This window comes from Ictidomys tridecemlineatus, chromosome 7 (assembly GCF_052094955.1).
Source record: "Ictidomys tridecemlineatus isolate mIctTri1 chromosome 7, mIctTri1.hap1, whole genome shotgun sequence".
Taxonomy (NCBI): domain Eukaryota; kingdom Metazoa; phylum Chordata; class Mammalia; order Rodentia; family Sciuridae; genus Ictidomys; species Ictidomys tridecemlineatus.
Genome location: NC_135483.1, coordinates 52,879,154 through 52,898,758, shown reverse-complemented (window position 1 = coordinate 52,898,758; position 19,605 = coordinate 52,879,154). Strand labels below are relative to the sequence as shown.

The following is a 19,605-nucleotide window of genomic DNA, read 5'->3' as shown; positions in this document are numbered from 1 at the left end:
CAATTGAGTGTATAGTCAGTGAGATTAAATACACTTATAATGTTGTGCAGCATCACCATTCATCTCCATAGCTTTTTTTCTTGTAAAGCTAAAATTTTAGACTTGAAGAATATGAACTTTTGAATTACTAGTTTATAATTCATAATCAGAAAATTATGTTAATAGAATATTTTATTTTTATTATTTTAGTATAAGCCACCTGCACTTAAAAAGTCAAATTCTCCTGGAACCATGTCATCAGGATCTTCACGATTACCACAGCCAAGTGGCATTAGCAAAACTGTTGTAGGTAATGAGATCCCATAACATCACTTAATTTTTAAAAACTGTTTATAGAAGGAAGTAAAGATTGTGCTCTATTCTGGATTTTTAAAATAGTTTTATAATTAAGAGATGTGCATTAGTAATTATTTATGGATACAAGTAAATCACCTTTCAATAACTTATACTTTAGATATTTTATTGTTTTTTTTTTTTTTATTTAATATATGTTCAGAATAACTGGCCAGGTTCTTTTTTTGATTCACTGACCACAAGTATTTTCCTCTCATTTCTACCTTGGTTCCTCAGACTTCTCTGATTTGACAATTTTCCTGATTAAAAAAATAATAATAATGGCTTGAAGAACATATTGGCCACTGAAATGTACCTTTATTTTTATGTATATTATAATCTAGAAATTAGAAATGAATATGTTATTCCCTGGAAATAACATTTTAAAATATCACTTTTAAGAAGAATTTTTTTTATTAATAACTTGACCTATAGCTGTAAAAAACATTACTAAAGAATTGTTTTCCTTGTCAGATACTGTATTCTATGTTAATTTTTTAGAGAATTCTTTAACTGTTGCCTTTTTTGTCATAAGGTACACCTTCAGGTAAAGTGCCTTCAGTTAGCAGCTCTTTGGGAAACAAACTTCAGTCCTTATCTCCTTCTCATAAAGCTATAGCAACTCCTCAGGCAGGGTAAGTTTACATTCAATAATTTATTCATGGTATGTCTTTAAATGGCATTGAACTTTTATTTTATTTGGTAATCAGCCTTTTTATTAAACTTAATTTTCTAAGTTTTTTTTTTTAATGTATTGTTGATTAGGAGCATACTCATCCTTGTTCAGAACCTAAACTAGTATTTAGAAAATAATCTGATGGTATTTATCATGAGCCTTCAAATGATCATATTTTTGGTTGAATAATTTTATTTCTGGGAATGTACTCTCAGGAAATATTTTAAAATATTTTTTTGAAGTCTTATTTAATGCTTATAACTTGCTAAGCACTATGTGTCAGGTACTGTGCTAGACATTTTGCATGTATTTTTATTAAACCTCTCCACACCATGATTAACAAAATCAGAAGCATTTTTTTAAAGCCACAAGCTGTTAAGAGAAACAAGATACAAGATGAGATCTACTTTAAATATTTGAATATATATTTATTTGTTTTTATTATGTTCACATTATAATGTAAAAAAGTGAAATAAAATCACTAGCTTTGATTGAATAGTATGCTTTGAAAATCTATAAAGGGATATTTTATAGCCAGAAAAATATAAATAAATTTTTAATAAGATAATTCTGCTATACACAGAGAAAATTATGTGTAGAAATATAGACAATATATGCTGAAATATCAAATGGGTAATTCTTTTCCTATTATTTAATCCTTTTTTTATGCATTTTTCACACATTGTTACCTAGATGGCTTTTAACCCATTTTGTCCCATATCCCATTTATGGAACATCTCTAAAAACTTAAAATTGAAAACAAGTAGGCCATTCTTGGATTTTGAAATAATTGTTACATTGACAGAATTGAATATTTGGGACTTAAAAGGATTAATGAAGTAGCTTAAATCAACTTTTAATAATCCATTTTAATATGGAAAATTTGTTGGTAATGCCAGAGATTTTAATATCAAGTCACCTGTTATAAATTTACTTTCCCTTTCATTTTAATAAATCAGAAAATTAGGCTAATAATATAGCCCTATTTTTATATAAAATATAGCCATATTATTTTCAAATATAAGTTATCTGTGGCTCACATTCATTTTGATTTTCTTGTAGGAAATATATATAAGGGTTTTTATCAAGTGAGATTAACTACCTGTTATTTCCCAATTCATACCATATGCAAAATATAAGACCTAAAAGAGTTTAATATAGTTATTATTGTAGGAAAAGAAAAAATTCAACTTGTTAGAGCTGATGAATTGAATATTTTTCTTACTATTTGTTATACCTCCAAAGAGAAGAAGCACACTATCTTTTTAAAAAGATACACAGTAATAGTAGAAGGAATAGTTGAAAAATAAAATAATAACAGATTAACAGCTGAAAAATAAAAGAATCTCATTTTCCATTGGTTAAAAAAAATTTTTTTCCCTTCTCTACTGAGTTGACTCGTTGGTTGGTTAAATGAAGTATACATTCACAATGAATTTTGCAAAGCCTTTTTATTATATCAAAAAAGAATTGTCTTTTATGTTAGGTTATATATGTTTGTAATGTTGCTTATGGTTTCATTTATAGTGGTTATGAATTTTAAGAGGCAATATTTTCTAGTACTTCATACTGGTAATTTGATCACTTGACAATATTAACTTATACTTAACCACTGATCTTAAGTAGGACATGTAAAGCTAGGTAATATTAAAAAAAAGGAGTGCTGATCTTAGAAAACTAGGCTTTTGCTTTCTACTATGCCACTAATTAGGTAGATGTCTTCGAATATATCATTTAACTTTGACAACATTCTGAGTCTACTTAGATCTTAAGGACGTTTCTTAGAATACATGACCAATATTTTCCTAAAGGAAAATGTTTTTACTATAAAGCAGAGATTTTGAACACAATACTTGTGTTGTTCTTATAATGCCATAAAGATTAAAAATGTTGTTGTCTTATATCTCATTAAACTGTGAATCATATCTGTTCAAATTCTCATTGTCCGTTTTATGTTTTAAAAAGAGGGTTTCCCAGTACTGGAAAGAGAGCAAGGGTATCTGTTTCTGGACAATATATGCACTACATTAACCAGAATATTTCTATATGATTACATTAAGTTAGAATCATTCACAACAGTTTAGTGGAAGATACCATGCCTATTGTAAAACTATTGAGGTGAATGATTTGTTTCCCTTGCTAGAATTTAAGCTCCATAATGACAGAGACCACCTTGTGACACATGAAAGATATACATACAAAGGCTAGCAGCATGCTTGCCATGTAGGTATATATTATACTTTTAGTGAAAAGTTTAGAAAATGAATTAATAAATTAAATCACTCATCTGTACACCTGTTTATACATCATAGCATTATGGTCCTAGTGGAAGTGGAAGAACTACTTGAAATTTTTATGGCAACCATTTTTTTCCATTTAATCAGTTGATTGAAGTTTGAGTGAAGATGAAATTAATATGTCTGGTTAACTATAACATTCAAGAAATTGAGTATCTATTCATATTAGTAAATGACATCACTTCAATGGCTTGCAGTTGCTTGAAGTCTGGTGTATGTACTCTTTAGTATGGTTCATTTTAATTAGGTAATTAGAGATCTATAATAGTTAGCATGTCTTAGAGTGATGAAACAGAAAAATTAAGCTTTGCACTTGAAAAAATTCTCATGTTTGGTGATTAAATTCTAGACATCCTATGGGTCAACTTCAACAGACTTTTTAAGAAGCAAAACATTCCAATGTAAAAATTTTTCCATATTTTAAAAGATAATTATCTTTAATCCTAGGAAATTTTAGAAGTGTAAGGAAGCACTAAAGTTTTAAATATTGCCACAGCCACATTTGAACTTTACACATTTGAGTGTTGTACAGTTTTGCATTGAGAACTATGTTTCTTTTAAATATCAGTTTAAATGTATATCTCTACTAATAATTTCCAGTAGCTGAAATATCAGCTTTAAGAGATTTACTTCTGTTCAGTTACTATGAAAAATGTAAGACTAAAAAATGTAAGATTACTTTGGAGATTAATAGATGAGATTAAACTATAAATACGTATAAGAAATATTTTAACAAAAAAGTTGAATTTGCTCATACTTTCTTATGTTAAATTGTAAGAAACAAATATAGTTTTTGTATGAATGGAAGCATGTTTTTTTCATAAGCTAATTTTTCCAATGTGTGTGAATTGAATTGTGGAACAATATTTAGATTTTTATAAACTTTTCTATCTTGCTGATCTAGATTGCAGAACTTGGTTTGTTATGTGGATAAAAATGAGGCTATTGTATAACTCTGCAATGGAAACAGAGTACTGATTTGTCTGTTAAGGCTTGATGGATTTAAGATTAAAAGTAGATATTTGACACATTTCAAAACTTTGACTACCTCAAAGCATCATAAATATAGAAATCCACAAAGATATTAAATGCTACTTGGTAAAATATGAATTCAGAAATTTTCTTTTTATTACATCTCAATTTACTATGCTTAGTATAGTCTTAGAAAAGACTTGGTAAATCAGAGTGAGTGATTTATTTCCTAATTGATTTAGTAGTAAATAGGGACCTTTCTTAGTAAATTAGAAATGGATTAATGGCATTGTCAGATATTTCTTAAAATGTCCATTGAGTTGGATGAAGTAACATACCTGTAATCCAGTTACTCAGGAGGCTGAGAGCAGAGGATCACAAGTTTGATATCAGACTGACCAACTTAGCAAGATTCTATCTCAAAAATAAAATTAAGAAAAGGGTTGGGGATAGGGACTGAGTTTGTGGCTCAGCAGTAGAACACTTGCCTAGCACGTGCAAGGGTCTGGGTTCCATCCTCAGTACCACATAAAAATAAATAAATAAAATAAAGGTATTGTGTTCAACTACAACTAAAAAATAAACATAAAAAAAAGAAGAAAGAAAAGTGTTGGGGATATAGCTCAGTGAAGGCATTAGTTTCAATTTCCAATACTTAGAAAAAAGAAGAAAAAAAGTTCATGAGGATATGCATATTGTGAAAGCCTGCAATAATATTGTATAAAATTTTGATCACTGTTGAGGTGTCTAAATTTTGGCTTTGATACATAACCTAGCCATAGCAGATTATAGCAGAACATAAGTTTAAGTCATTTTAATATAAAAATAACATTACTAACATTGAACCTAGGAAATATTTGAGGTGTGTGTGCTTATGTGTGTATGTGTGATATACACTCACATACACTAAGTTGAATTTTATAACAGAAGTATGTAGGAGAAATCATCAGTGGAACCTGCCTTTCAGTTAGGTTTTTAAAATCTGAAAATATTTATAATTACCCTTAGATTTTTATTAGAGTCTATACATATCCTCTCTTAAATTGAATTTTGTTGATTTACTCTCCTCACCATATTAGAAAATCTGATTTTTTTTTTTTTTTTTTTGGTGTTCAGGATAAAACCCAAGAACTTGTTTTTGCTTGGCTAAAATTTTCCAAATTTTAATTTTAGTATCTGTTATCCTGAGAAAGATTTTTTTATACCTTATTCATAAACCACTGGTACCCTTTTAAAGATAAACCTAACCACATTTGGAACAATAATATTTTTTTAATAATTGTTTAACAATTCAAAGAAAAAGCTAATTAATTCGAATACTAATAATCTTTTTCATTAAGAAACCAAATTTTAATATCACACATTTTATAAGTTATGTTTAGTATATATTTAAAGAAGGCAATTTTTAAATTTTAATTCCAAATTTAAATACCACCACCTGTAGAATATTAATACCAACTTTTATAAAGAAACATTTGCTATGTTTAGGCTACTGAAAACATAAAAATGAATATTATGTGTTCTTCCTCAGAGACCTTTATAATCTAGAAAAATGAATAGATTCTTTTTGGACATTAATAGTTTCTATTTAGTACTATGCCCCAGAAATTAGCACAGTGTCTGACATCTGACACATAGTCAGTGCTCAGGGTTTATTGAATGGGAAAAAAATGAATGAACAAACATCTCTTAAATAGAATGTAATTTGAAGTTAAGCAGTGTTATTCAGTAGTCATTTAAGGTAGTTTTAAAAATTTCCTAATTTTATTTGTTGGTGATGGTATATGTGATTCATTTATTTGATTGATTTAAAGCAGGGAAATAACCTATAAACCTGCAGTTTGTATTTTATCCTCTAGATGGAGATCCTGTATACCTTTGGCAGAAAAAAAAATAGTTTTACATGGCATGCTTATTTAACATATTATGTATGATTTTTTAAATTGTGCATCTATGTTTTTTTCATATAGTTAATACTTTACTGTTTCCTACATAAAGTTCAGAAATAAACTCATTCCATTATCAGAAAGTCAGATACAAAACTATTTAATTCTTATATTTAGAATCATAAAATGCAGGGAAATCATAGAATAAAATAATAGAGAAGAAAAGAGAAAAGGTTAAATAATTTGTGAATAATAGCGTAGTTCACTTCTAGTTTTAAAAATTTTCATTGAAATATTTGTTGTCTTTCCTGATTGATTCCATTTCCCTGTTACATGTGAATGTGGCAGTTGTTCTTACGTGCATCAAAACTGTCAGGGTGAACTGGATAGTCAGAATTTGGGGATCTAATCATGGATATTGTGTGAACTCTCTTGAGAATTCTTTTTAACATTAGTTGTTATACTCTAGAAGTCAGATAATTAAGGGATGGTAGTGGATTTCTGATGAATCAGAATGTCTTTTTCTAAAAAAAAAAAAAAAGAAAGAAATTCTTTATATAAAGAAACAAAACAGTAGCAATCTCCTTATGGGTACACCTTTATATATTTTAATAGTAAGATGGACAAGTTAGGCCCTCCACTTCGAACTGGAAGACATGTGCAAAGGTTGTATGACAGTGATACAAAATCAGACAGTGCCATCAAAAGACATGAGTTATTACCCATTTACAAGTAAGTATTTGTAACTCAGTTTGGTTAGTATTTTCCAGATTTTTAAAAGGCTTTATATAGTAGATTACTGTAACGCTTACCTTCTTAAAAAGAAATCTTAATCATTTTAAGCCAAAAAGTGCTAAATAATCTTCTAGGACTTAAACACTTCATTGTTGTTCAATATTTCTATTCTAACTAACACTGTTTTTAAGGCATGTATTTTACTCCATTAAATATTTATTTTTAAAGGGTTTAGTAGAAGTCACCTTCAACAGTTGTTTTTATAGAGTGTATTAGCAGTAAATAATACTTTTGAAAAGAAAAATAAAGGAGAAAATTATGTCATGTAATATTACTAAATTATCTGTTAATCAGACGCAGAATGATGTTAGCCGGGGGTAGGGTGAAGGTCTTAGAAAATAATCAAAGGATTCTTACTGTTTTTGTTATTAGATGGTTGTAAATTACATATAAAACAGGGAAATGATATTACACTGCCAGATTCACTCCTTTGTGTTCTGACATAAGAGAGAGTGTGGCAAAAACAGTTATTTTTGAAACTCTACAGCAAGATTCTACAGGGTTTACTAATTTAGACTTTTAGACTTCAGTACCAAGTCTCATTGGAAATGATGAAGTTAGAGCCCAGTACATTAATTTACTTATTAAAATTACAAAATATGTTACTAAATAGTTTATTTTAAACCAATATGTATTACACATTCTGCTTATTATATATGTATGATGTATAATAATAAATTTAACTAGATATACAGTTGAATAAAGATGGGAGGAATCTTTATCATACTAGTATCAGTCATGGGTTATTTTTAAGTAGTTAGTCATAGAGCCTAGAAGGAAGACTTTGTCCTAAGCCATTTGTCTTTGTGCTACTGTTACTATCTATACCCTCTGAATCATATCTAAAAAACAAAGACAAAAACCTGCCTATCAGTAAGATGGATTAAAGTATAATTCTACAATGAAACTTACTTTTATTATGTTTGAGCAAGCAAATTCTAGATAATAGATTTTGGGTAATAGTCTTCAGATTGTGATCTAGAAGAAAAACATTAATATTCAGAACCTACCTCTTAGAGTACATTATTAAAAACAAATGTTAGGTTATTTAATGTTACAGCTATTAATGTTGATAATCTTGTATTTCCCTCTAAATGTAAACATTTTAAATGTATGTATATTTAAATGTATGTACTTTCATGGGTGTATTTGTGTCAATGGTATATCTTGGCACACGCATATTATAAGAGGTGATAGGATTTCTAATAAGATGTTCTAGAGCTTTAAAAAGGGGAGGAAGTATTCTTCCCAGTCAAATACCATTCTTTGGCAATGATTTAAGAGATTAAATTCCTTAAAAGGCACTACAGTCATTCTACAACATCCCTAGATAGACTGTAGAAATAGAGTAGAATGAACCTCATCGATGAACTTGGAAAGACTTTTTGAGGAAGTTTAGAGCATCCCATTCACACACCACGGTGTTTATTTACTTACTCTGAAAAAGTAACTACCCAAAGCAACCACTTTGTAGAAGATAGAATTACACATAATGTATGGGTGTTTGAAAAAAAAAAAGTCAGTTATTACCTATGTGAATTTTGGAAAAAATTAATTTAAAATTTTAGGAGATTCTCTCAACTTTATTATGCAAGTAGAATAGGGACAATTTCAGTCAAAGCTTAATAATTTCTAATCTAAAGGGATTTTAAAAAATATTCTGCTTGTTCTTATAATGTAACATTGGTTATATGTGAAATGAAAAAATTTGACTATATCTTTAAAGAAGGTAAAGGAACTAATGCTTTATTGAATATTGAATCCTGGCTTTATAGCATATTAACTGTTCACCTTGGGTAAGTTACTCAAGGGTTTTTTGTCTTATTTAACTCATCTATAAAATTAATCCTTATATGTTTCATAGGATTATTAGGATTAAATAAGCATATGTATGCAAAAACAACCAAAAATGTGTTTGGTATGTAGTAAGCATTATTATATAAGTATTAGCTTGTATCAGTGACAATAGTATTAACATTAGTATTAGTAATGGTAGTAATAGTATTATCATCATCACAAATGCTAAATGTTTATATATATTTAGGTCTTATAACTTTCCTATAAATGATCATTTTATCAGTGAATGAACTCAAAAGAGGTTGATCATATCTCAAAGCTGGTCAGTAGCAGGTTTTGAATCTAGTTTTATCTGAAAGTCTTGTAATGTTATATCATCATTCAACTTTATAGTCTTTCTTTGATTTCTGAGGTTTCAAAATGGGAATTCAGTGATGATTCATCCAAGTCTCCCTGGTAGTAGATAGTCCAAGCTGTGTAGTTCTTATGGTTAAATTTCTAAAGGGAAAATTATGTTAACCTATTTATTTTAGTTGTTCCTTTGAAGACCTTTTATAAGTTGAGTATTATCCTGTAAAGTGATTAGCTAATAGTTCTTATACTTTTAAGTCATATCTCATGCTTAGGATGATAATAAATTGCTTGTTTAATGCATTATTTAACAGTATGCCTAGTTATTTAACAGGAATACATATATGTTTTGAGGCATGAACTTTATACTTTCAGAAACCTTTCAAATTTTAAATTTCATGTAAAGCATGTAAATATTTTAATTGACTTTTATTATCTGGTCAGTGTTATTGAATGAAAATGCTTTGGTTTATCCTTAATATTAACTATATCTTGTTTTCAGATTTAAAATAATTACGTGAACTTTTATCTTTTGAGCTTTTCTGTAGCATCTAATTATCTTTCTAATGATGTAGATAGATAATTTTTAAAATAAATGTCTATATTCAGTACTTTTTCATCATATCATTTCTGTCTCTTCTAGAGCTAACATCAAATCTCGAAATACCACACCACCTAGTTTGGCAAGAAATTCTGCCTCAGGTATACTTACAAACAAAAGAAAAACATATACTGATAGCTCCATAGCCAGGTATGTTTAGCTTTCCCATCCTAAAACCAAAATAAAAATTGAGTGTTTGTAATTTTCAAAGTAACATGTAAAAAATAGATAACTGGATATTTATAGATAATCTGATTTTTTCTTTGTTATAAGATTTACTATAGTTTTCAAGTTATACACAAAATAAATGGTTGGGAATAACATCATTTTTGTAGACTTTGTAGATTCAATTATTGTTTTAATGCTCAGAGATAATTTTTTCAGTTCTATTGGATTTATTTGGGTTTTTGTATTTCAATTTTAACTACAACATGGGTTTTTTTTTTTAACCTCATGAAGTAGAATAATAGACCTGTGGACCACTGCTATTATCATTTTCAGCACATTTTAATATTTAAAACTGACCTCTTAGGTGATTATCCATGTACTGCTCTTTCTAATTTCTCATAATATGTACTTAACTTTGGCATTTACTGTTTTTTAACCATATAATTAACTCATCTCAATTGTATATAGGTAGGTAGGTAGGTAAGTAGATAGATAGTCCAACTTCTTCTGGAAAGCTTTAAGGCAAAGCACATAAATCCATGGTGAGATCCAATATTAAAAAAAAAAAAATCTTCTAAAACTGAATATGTCCAGCACTCTCCCAGAGATTTTGATATCTTTGGTTTGGAGAGTGGGCATCCTCATTTGCCATATTAAAAGCTTTAAAAGTAAATCTTATGCATAATTAAGAGATGAAAATCATAGAGGAATTGATGAACTGCTGTCTTTCCAGCTAGATTCTTTAATAAGTACTTATTGTCTCTCTAAAGTTTTTGATGTATACTAAATATCAAAGAAATGAGCATGTTTCTTGGGAGTCTGAAATGTGATTTCAATATGTTGTTTTAATCTGTGTAGATTTCAGTCTGTTTCTCAGCAACAGAAAATGCAGTTTAGAAAGATCCCTACAAAAACACACTCAAATTTAACATATATAGGAATCAGTTTAAAAGCCAAGCAAGAACTTTAATTTTGGTTGAAAAAAACTTAGAAATTTCAAAGACAACTTAAAAATCTAAATAAATATGTATTTTTCATAAAATAGAAAGTTTAATATCATAAATCTGTCATATAAAGCTGTCTGTACTCCCCCCCCACCTTCAGTGCAATTTGCAAACAAAATTCATGAGTCTTGACAAATTGTTTTCACAATATATATGAAGAACAAAATCCTAAAATTGGCCAAGACAAGTTAAAAATAATAAGGCATGAGTGTGAGTGATATAGTAACTAAGATAGTTAGTTTGATATCAATTCAATGAAAGACAAATAGAAAAAAAATCTGGGTGGAGTGGTTAGAAAAAAAAACATTTCCACAAATGACTAGAAATCATTCATATTTTAGAGGTAGCAAAGCAGATTTCAGAAGTGGGCATCCTGGGAATAATAGACATGTATATGTGGAAAAAATTTTTACACCTAAATCATCTCAGGTATTTAAAAAAATTAGTTGCAGAGCTGGGTTTGTACAGCACTTGCCTAATATGTGCAGGGTCCTGGATTCAATCCTTAACAGCGCACATGCGCGCGCACACACACACACACACACAAATAATTTATAAATGCATTAAAGTCCTAAATACGGAAAGGAAAGCTATTTGGATTTTAGAATAAGACTCAAGGAAGTATCATTATCATTTGAGTTAGGAAAGGATTTCTTGAATAATTTAGCAAATACTAATTGTACAGCAAGAGATGATACGTTTGATCATACTGAAATGGAAAAAAAAAGTGCTGTAAGACTTCCTGGATAAAGTGAAATAGCATGATGGATTGGAAGAGGATACTTAGCATATACATAAGTAAACAAATTATAACCCAGGACATATTAGGAATTTCTACAAATAAAATAGTGAACCCATATAAATAATACACCTGGTTTTGATGGAGATAGGACAGGGAACCTAGGAAATTCACAGTGAAAAAAAAAATACAAATGCCAAAGAAATATATAAAAAGATGTTCAATTTCAAAAGAGGTCAGAAAAATGTATATTAAATCAATAGTAGGCTACCATTTCACTCTTGTCAGGTTAGCAAAAATGAAAATCTTTTAAGAGTACAAACTGTTAATAAAACCTCATAAAGTGAGAAACCTCATGCTACAAGTGGGAGTTTACATTTTCTGATCAGTATGTAGAGAAATTTGGCAGTATCTACTTAAGGTGAAGTTTTGATATTGTGTTAAATATGTATTAATATATGAACATTTCCTCAAATGTATGTATCATAGTATTTAAAAGATCTTTTATATTTTGAAGTATTTCTTATATATTTCACTGAAAATAAGGCTGCTTTATTTTGCCTTGGTACTTTCCTTTGTTTGGTGTTTCATCTTTGAATTCATTAGTATTTTCTTTGCAGTTTAAGGGAATTATGCTGATGCTATTAATTTACTCTCTTAAGAGAATATGTTTTTAGTGTAGAAGACTATAATTCTATAACCCTTTTCCAGTGGGGCTATAATCAAGAAAGACTAAGAATTATTCAACCACATAGAATGCTCACATTGTGTTCATTTTTCTCTCTTTGATTTTTAGATCCATAGTGGCTTTTCTTGAAACTACAGTAATTTTTTTTTTTAATCAACCTAACCTGTTTGTATGAAAGAAAGTACCCAAATTAGGGGGAGTATGCTACAGTTCTTCAGTAATTCTGTATAAAAAAATTATTTTTCTATAGTGTCATTCTTATAATCAGTGATTTAAGAATCCCCTTTCTTAGAAAAACACCTGTCAGGAAGGAAAGTAAAGATGCCCATATAGAAAACAAATGTTTTTCCAATTAACTAACATTTGATCAATAGAATCTGAATTTTTTCTTCTCTTTTTTTCGGTGATGAAACCCTTTAAATTCAGGCACTTTGCTCTAAATTTTTGTTGGGGTATAGTTCTGCTAAATTATTCAAGAAATCCTTTCCTAACTTAGATGATAATGAGACCTCCTTGTGTCTTGTTCTAAAATTTTAATAACTTTCCTTTCCATATTTAGGCCTTTAGTGAATTTATGACTGTTTTGTTGTTGCTGTTGTTGGTTTTTTTTGTGTGTGTATGTGTTTATGTGTTATATGGTTTATAGATTGAACCTAGGACCTATTTTGCCTTCATTACTATGTCTTGTTAATAAAGCCTACCCTGCTAGTACATGTATACAAATTTGTTAAAGATTTATTGCATCATAATAATCTAATGTAATTGAATAATAGAATCAAAATAAATAATAAAATATAAGTGACCAAATAGAGAGACCTAGAATCTAATATCATCCTCAGGTCTGGGTTGCTGTTTTTCTCCTTATAAAAATGGTTTTGCAGAAAGGACATTGTAAATCTTCCTTTTCCCATTTTGTGGTCAATGGCTACATATTGAACAGATGGAAAGTATGGCTCCATTTGGTCATGATCAGTTCTCCTAACAGTGACAATTGTAATGTTAAAGCAAACATTTGGAATTAAAACATATACCAGCAGAGATCCTTTTTTTACTTTATAAGAATATTAAAAACGAAATTAAGCAAACTTTTAGTTAGATCTATTTTTCAAAGGTTCTAAGTTATAACTATTGAATGATGTAAACCTTTATTTTTATTTATTTTTTCTTTCTCTACTGCTTCAGGCCAGATATAGACTATGCATCTTCATTTAATGGTGGAAACATTAAAGGCATTGAAGGAAATTCATCTGGACACTTACCAAAATTCTGTCATGAGTGTGGGACAAAGTATCCTGTAGAATGGGCAAAGTTCTGCTGTGAATGTGGCATTCGAAGAATGATTCTATGAACAGAATCCCAAAAGAAAGAGAGCCAGGTTGACAGTTTTATGATCATTGCTGCTTGAACAGCTAGAGTATATCCTCTAGTTATTTTGTGCAAAAACTATTCAAAATACCTTTTCCAGTAAGTTTTGGAGCATAATTCTTTTGCTGTATAATGTGTGTTTGTATATATTTGTATATATACTGTATATAATAAATACCTGATACCCCAAGCTGTGCCATTCAAGGAAATACTCATTAACCTCTCAGAAAATTACTTCAATGGAATCATTAACTTAGGTGTCACCCTTCGGTTGTTGTTAATGCACATTCAGTGTACCTTCACAAATGCTCCTTCTCTGGTGGTTGACCCTTCAAACTTTAGAATAATCACAACTTCAAGCAAAAAATCAGAATAAACATTATTGGTGCTATCTGCAGATAATATCATAGTAGGATGGACACTGGAATTTTGTAATTGAAGAAACTTTTCATTATTATTAGTTGATGTGGGTCATTTTGGTATTGAATTCTCCAACAACTAATAATCCTAAAAAATAAGAGAAAGAAAAAAACCTAAGATCTATTTTCACTCTTAACTTGTGACTTATTAATTAATTATATAATTTAAATATGATTACACATTCTGTGAAAATGTAATTATGCAATTTCCTTTTCAGAAACACAAAACTAAAAATACAAATGCATTTTATTCTATTTATAACTGAATGTTATTTTTGTACTTCTGAATTAGTTCAACACATATTCTTTCTACTTCCAATAGTGTTCCAAATTTCACTTATTTTATTTTTCATAGTTTGTCTGAAGAAGAGTTTTAATTTACTGCTATATTTTTGCAGTATTTGAAAGTGTAACTCTTTAATGTAAGATACCCAACATTCTTTCTGAAATCTTACATGTTTACTCATTTTATTTCTGTGTTTCTGAATTCTTAAGAAAGTAATGGATTTTAAAGTAAACCACCTTATCTAATAAATAATAATTGTGTAATTATTCATTAGTGTTGAGCATGCAGATAAAAAGTATTTGGATTTCAGTTTCGTATAGTACACTTAGAGGTAGTTATGAGTAGGTTGAGTATCTCCAATTTTTTCTATTCATATTTTCTTCTTTACTGTTTAATGTTGAGATACCATTCATATCACAATGAAAAAAACCACTGCAAATGTATTGTTTTGATGCATAGTTGATTTATTATGTAATTAAACATACACAAAATCTGTATTTTCTCTTTAACTTGACTAGCATAGAACTTTTGATCACTGTCACTCTCACTGTTACACAATATTTAGCAATAGCTTTCTTTGATGGCTTGTGCAATTATATTTAGTAATTCTATAGTAATTCCAGTTAAAACCCAAGTGAACTTTCTTTTATTGTAATGGTACAAGCAAATCTTTTATATTTTATGTATTTTCTAGCTTTTATTATTCATATCAACTATAAAGATCAATGTAGAAATATTTTAAAATTTTATTTCCCTGAAATTTATTTAGTTTTTGTTTTGTTTTAGTTGGGGCAGGGGTATGACCTTAGAGGTAACAAGAATTGTCATTTTACATACATTATAGTTTCTTTTCCTGATATTTTATTTCAGTTATTTTATTCAGCCATGTTGATTTAAAAAAATCTTGCTCAAGTAAGTTATAATCAATTTAGAAGACTAGTGTACATATTAGTTTTCCATTTCAATGACTTCTGTCCTAATTGTTATAAATCATATGAAGAACTTTCAATTCTTATTTATCTAGGAATGAACACTATTTTCTTTCAAGTATATTTTTGAGACAACCTAATCTTTTTTTTTCTGCTCACAGAGGAGTAAATAAATGAGTTTAAATAAATTGGCACATATTTCTCACTGAATTTTGCAGTACTAAAATTATTATAAACAGGAAGTAGGTAAAATAAACTTATGACTTAAGAAATGTTGTGAAAATGTATTTAAGTGCATTTTATATTACTTGCATATTTTACTCTCACATTAATTTGTTGTACAATAGTTTTTAAGCAATCTTCCTATGCATCATTTATTTTTATTTATTTGCACAAGTGTTTGCCAATGTGGTAGAATGATAAATGATTGTAAACTTAAATTTAAAATATAAAAATTGCTTCTATATTATTCTGAAAGTTATTAGCTTCAAAAAGTAAGATTACTGTGACTACTGTTATCTCTTGTTCATTGTTTTTTATTATAAATATCTTCATTTTGAACCAATTCAATAAAAACACAAAGCATAAAAATGCTGGTTGTTATTTATTGATGTCTTATCTTTTAGCCAAACATAGATAGATAGATCAATAGATAGATAGATAGATAGATAGATAGATGCATGTATGGATAGATAGATAGAAACACACTGATATATAAATAAAATATTTGGAATAAAAAATAATTTGTTTAAATGAAGAAGTGCCTCTTCATTTTTTTTAAATGTCATCAGTTTCTTTTAAATTACTTTTTATAGAATTAAAGGTTTTTATGGCTTCAAGTATTTTAAATGTTTTGGTTATAAACTTTTTAAGGGATAGAATAATTTTTTATATCCTGTAAAATTTAGAAATTGAAAACAATGTTATCAAAGTTAGTAGGAAATATGATACTCCTATTTAAATACTAAACATCAATGGCAAAAATCTATTTGTGGTGAATAAGGATTCAGGCCATATTTTATAAAGTTATTTCTTGTGAAAATGTGATTAGAATTGATTGATTTACTTAGTATTCAGTTTTTCTTTGACTAGAAGCGAATACTTTAGGAGTAGAAGCTTAGAGAGTAAAAATATAGTATGAGAAATGCATAGATGCAATCAGAAGACCTTTTGGAAATTTATTTGCATTGAATATAAATGCAAATATTTTATATGATATTTTATATGGTGGGCAAAATTTTAGTACTAAAGTAGGCTGGGTTTTTTCCAATTGACTATATTGTTGCATATAGCAGTGAAGAATTATTAAAACAAAGTTTGTGATAACCACATTCATTTTTATTTAGAAAAATTTAAGTAGTATTCAGAATGCCTACTAAAATATACAATTTTGCTTAGCTTATATATGAATTGCTTTTTTTGCCACTAGAGGGTGCTTTGGGATAATTTAATATCACTAACCTCCAATTACTTTAAAGACCTTTCAGCAGTATAGTTATGATTTTTTTGACAACATAAAATGACAGAGATTCATAAGAGAAGTTTTTTTAGCAATTTATATATTGATATCCTAGAAACTTAGTTCAGCTCATTTTGGGCATAGATGATAATAACTAATAGAAATGTTAAATGTTTATACTTCCAAATATTTTATTAGCCCAATTAAGCATCTCAAAGTTATCACTCAGGAAAATTACCAAATATTTGAAATATATCTTTGATGTTTCATGATAGTTGTCTACCAAATTAGTAGGGGATATATATATAGAGAGAGACCTCTTCCTGTCCCACCTCCAGTAATCTAGGCTAACTTAACATTGTCTAACATGAGAGTAGCATGTATTTGATCAATATATAAGTGGTTATACTAACTGATTTAAGGTGCACAAAGCTAGAGCTTTATACTTACAACTTTTAGAAAAGGCTTTATGTATTCATCCTTCTATAAAGTCCTAGAGATCAAGAGAATAAATAAGATATGATTAAGTCCCTGCCTTTAAATTATTGGAGAGGCTGATGTGTAAACCCATAAATTACAATTTAGGACAAAAAGAAAAAAAAATTTTACATGGAACTTTTATCATGAAGGTTCCAACAAAGTATTACAGAAGAAGGAGCTTCTTACCACCACAAGCTAATACAGCTGGCTATTTCCTATTTCCTTCTTTTATTTGAATGCTTAGGAGGAAACCTGATACAACATGAGGCAAAATTGCATTACCTTTGAGTAAGGAAAAGGCAAGTGACTATGAACATGATGTGTGTGGTAGGGACCCTTCGATCTGAAAAATATGAACTCCTTCTGAGAATGCAGGAAAAGCCGCATTGAGTGAAAGTTACTGATAATTCTCTCTGAAAGATTGCTTTCTTCTCACATAACTTAGTCCTCTCATTTCCTTCTTTCTCCTTGTACAAACAATTATTTCTATGCCTATTTTGAATTCACAGCAATATGGCTGGGGTAAGAGTACCCAGGAGTGCATAGTACTGTTGAGTATAGTCAACAATGGAATGCTGATTTTTCACTCATCAAATGAGCAGTCTTAAATTATAAAACTAAAAACTACTATGGGGTATTATCCACTGATAGCATAACTATAAATTGATAATACTTTTTTAAAAGTTGACTAGATTTAAAAGACTCTATGTTATAAACTAGTAATTTTACTTCTAATTTTCTTAGGGAAATAATCTGAAGAATAGAAAAATTTATGCAAAATGTGGTTAGTAGTTAAAGAAAATTTAGTAAATTAGTCATCTTAAAGCACTTCCAAATAATTTTAAGACTATAACAAGGTGATACTTAATATTTTTAAATAGTGCATATGTACAAATTACATAAAAACTACCATAGATTAAAGACTTGAATCTATTCAATATATTGTGCTTGTTTCTATGCAAAGAATATTTGATAAGTTATATTTTATTTATACTTTTCAGTTTTCTAAATTTAATGAGTATTATGTTTGTGACTAGCATTTTGTGACAATCGTTAGTTTGATGAATTTTCTATATTGAATCTTACTGCAAGGGTTTAGTTTTGCATCCTTTTTTGTAATGATAGAGTAGCTGTGTGACTTGGAGACAACTGAACAAATATAGTATATCCACTTCTATATCTTTATATATTGATATCCTAGGAACTTAGTTCAGCTAATTTTATATGTAAAATATATCTTTATATAGATGTGGATATATTATATAATTATATCTATATAGATATTGATATGGATATGAATATCCTCATATATATCCTTATATATCTATATATTTATGTATATCCTTTTATATATACATATACATACATATACTCTCCTCATTCATGGGATTTATTAATTCACTTACATTATGAGAGGCTGAATAGTCCCACAATGGCCATCTGCAGAATGGAGAGGTAGAGAAAACAATAGCTGCTCAGTTCAAGAAGCTGGAAGCATCAGAACAAGAAAGTCAAATAATGGAACCCAGTTCCTCTCCAGGAAATCCTCTGGAGAGTAGTTTTTGCAAGTCTTCATTCAAAGTCTAGATAATCAGGAGTCTGATATCCTAAGGCAATGGCAGCAGCAAAAAATCACATCCACCCAAAAAGAGTAAAGCATATGTGTATATGCAAGTTTCTCTTCTATGTGTTGTTCCATTTGGGGCCCCAGACTATCGAATGGTGTTGCTCACCCTCAAGACAGGTCCTCCCTACTGAATCTACTGACTCAAGTGCCAGAAGTCTGGAAACACCCTTAGACACACCCAGAAATATGCTCTACCAAATTTCCTGGTGTCTCAATCTAGTCAAGTGTTCAACCAGGTTTAACCATCACACTTGAATTCTAAAACCAATAATATAAAGCACATGCTGAACAATCTCCATTTCCTAGTGAGACACTGAGCTTTAAACAACAGTAACAGTTTACCATAATCATCACTGTAAACCCCGTGAAGGGAGGCTCAGGCAGTCTAAGTGTCCCAGACCTTGTTTGAAAATAAAAACATTTTCAAAAGGCCTGAAGATGTGGTCCAGTGCAAGCCTGGGTGCAAGCCTCAGTACCAAGGGGGATAAAAAGAAGGAAAAAAAAAAACAGCAGAGAATTAAGAATTGGCACTGTTATTTCAAGATGTGGCATATGCCCATGGTAGCATTTTATTCTTGCTCTTGTTTAATTTGTGCATTGTCTCTGGCTAAACACCCTCCAGACTTGACTGTCTTATTCTGTCAGAGATTCTGTGAATTATTCAGTAACTTTTCACAAATTCTTTTTTGTTTGAACTAATTAACCTGGGATCTGCACTTTGCTTGCAAAAACT

The 19,605-nt window shown here is 29.1% G+C and overlaps 1 protein-coding gene across 2 annotated transcripts in view; it reads left to right on the top strand.

The window, feature by feature from the left end:
- The window catches only part of Zc2hc1a (zinc finger C2HC-type containing 1A), a 41,899-nt gene extending 25,833 nt beyond the window's left edge, over window positions 1-16,066 (top strand). Inside the window, exons 6-10 of one of the 2 annotated variants that reach the window (XM_040293921.2) lie at window positions 190-289; window positions 869-968; window positions 6,780-6,896; window positions 9,751-9,858; window positions 13,490-16,066. In XM_040293921.2, coding sequence (XP_040149855.1) covers window positions 190-289; window positions 869-968; window positions 6,780-6,896; window positions 9,751-9,858; window positions 13,490-13,655 — 591 coding nt within the window. In that variant the 3' untranslated portion in view covers window positions 13,656-16,066. The remainder of the gene's footprint in view (window positions 1-189; window positions 290-868; window positions 969-6,779; window positions 6,897-9,750; window positions 9,859-13,489) is intronic. The other variant, XM_005338041.5, reaches the window with a different exon arrangement.
- The last annotated feature ends 3,539 nt before the right edge of the window (window positions 16,067-19,605 follow it).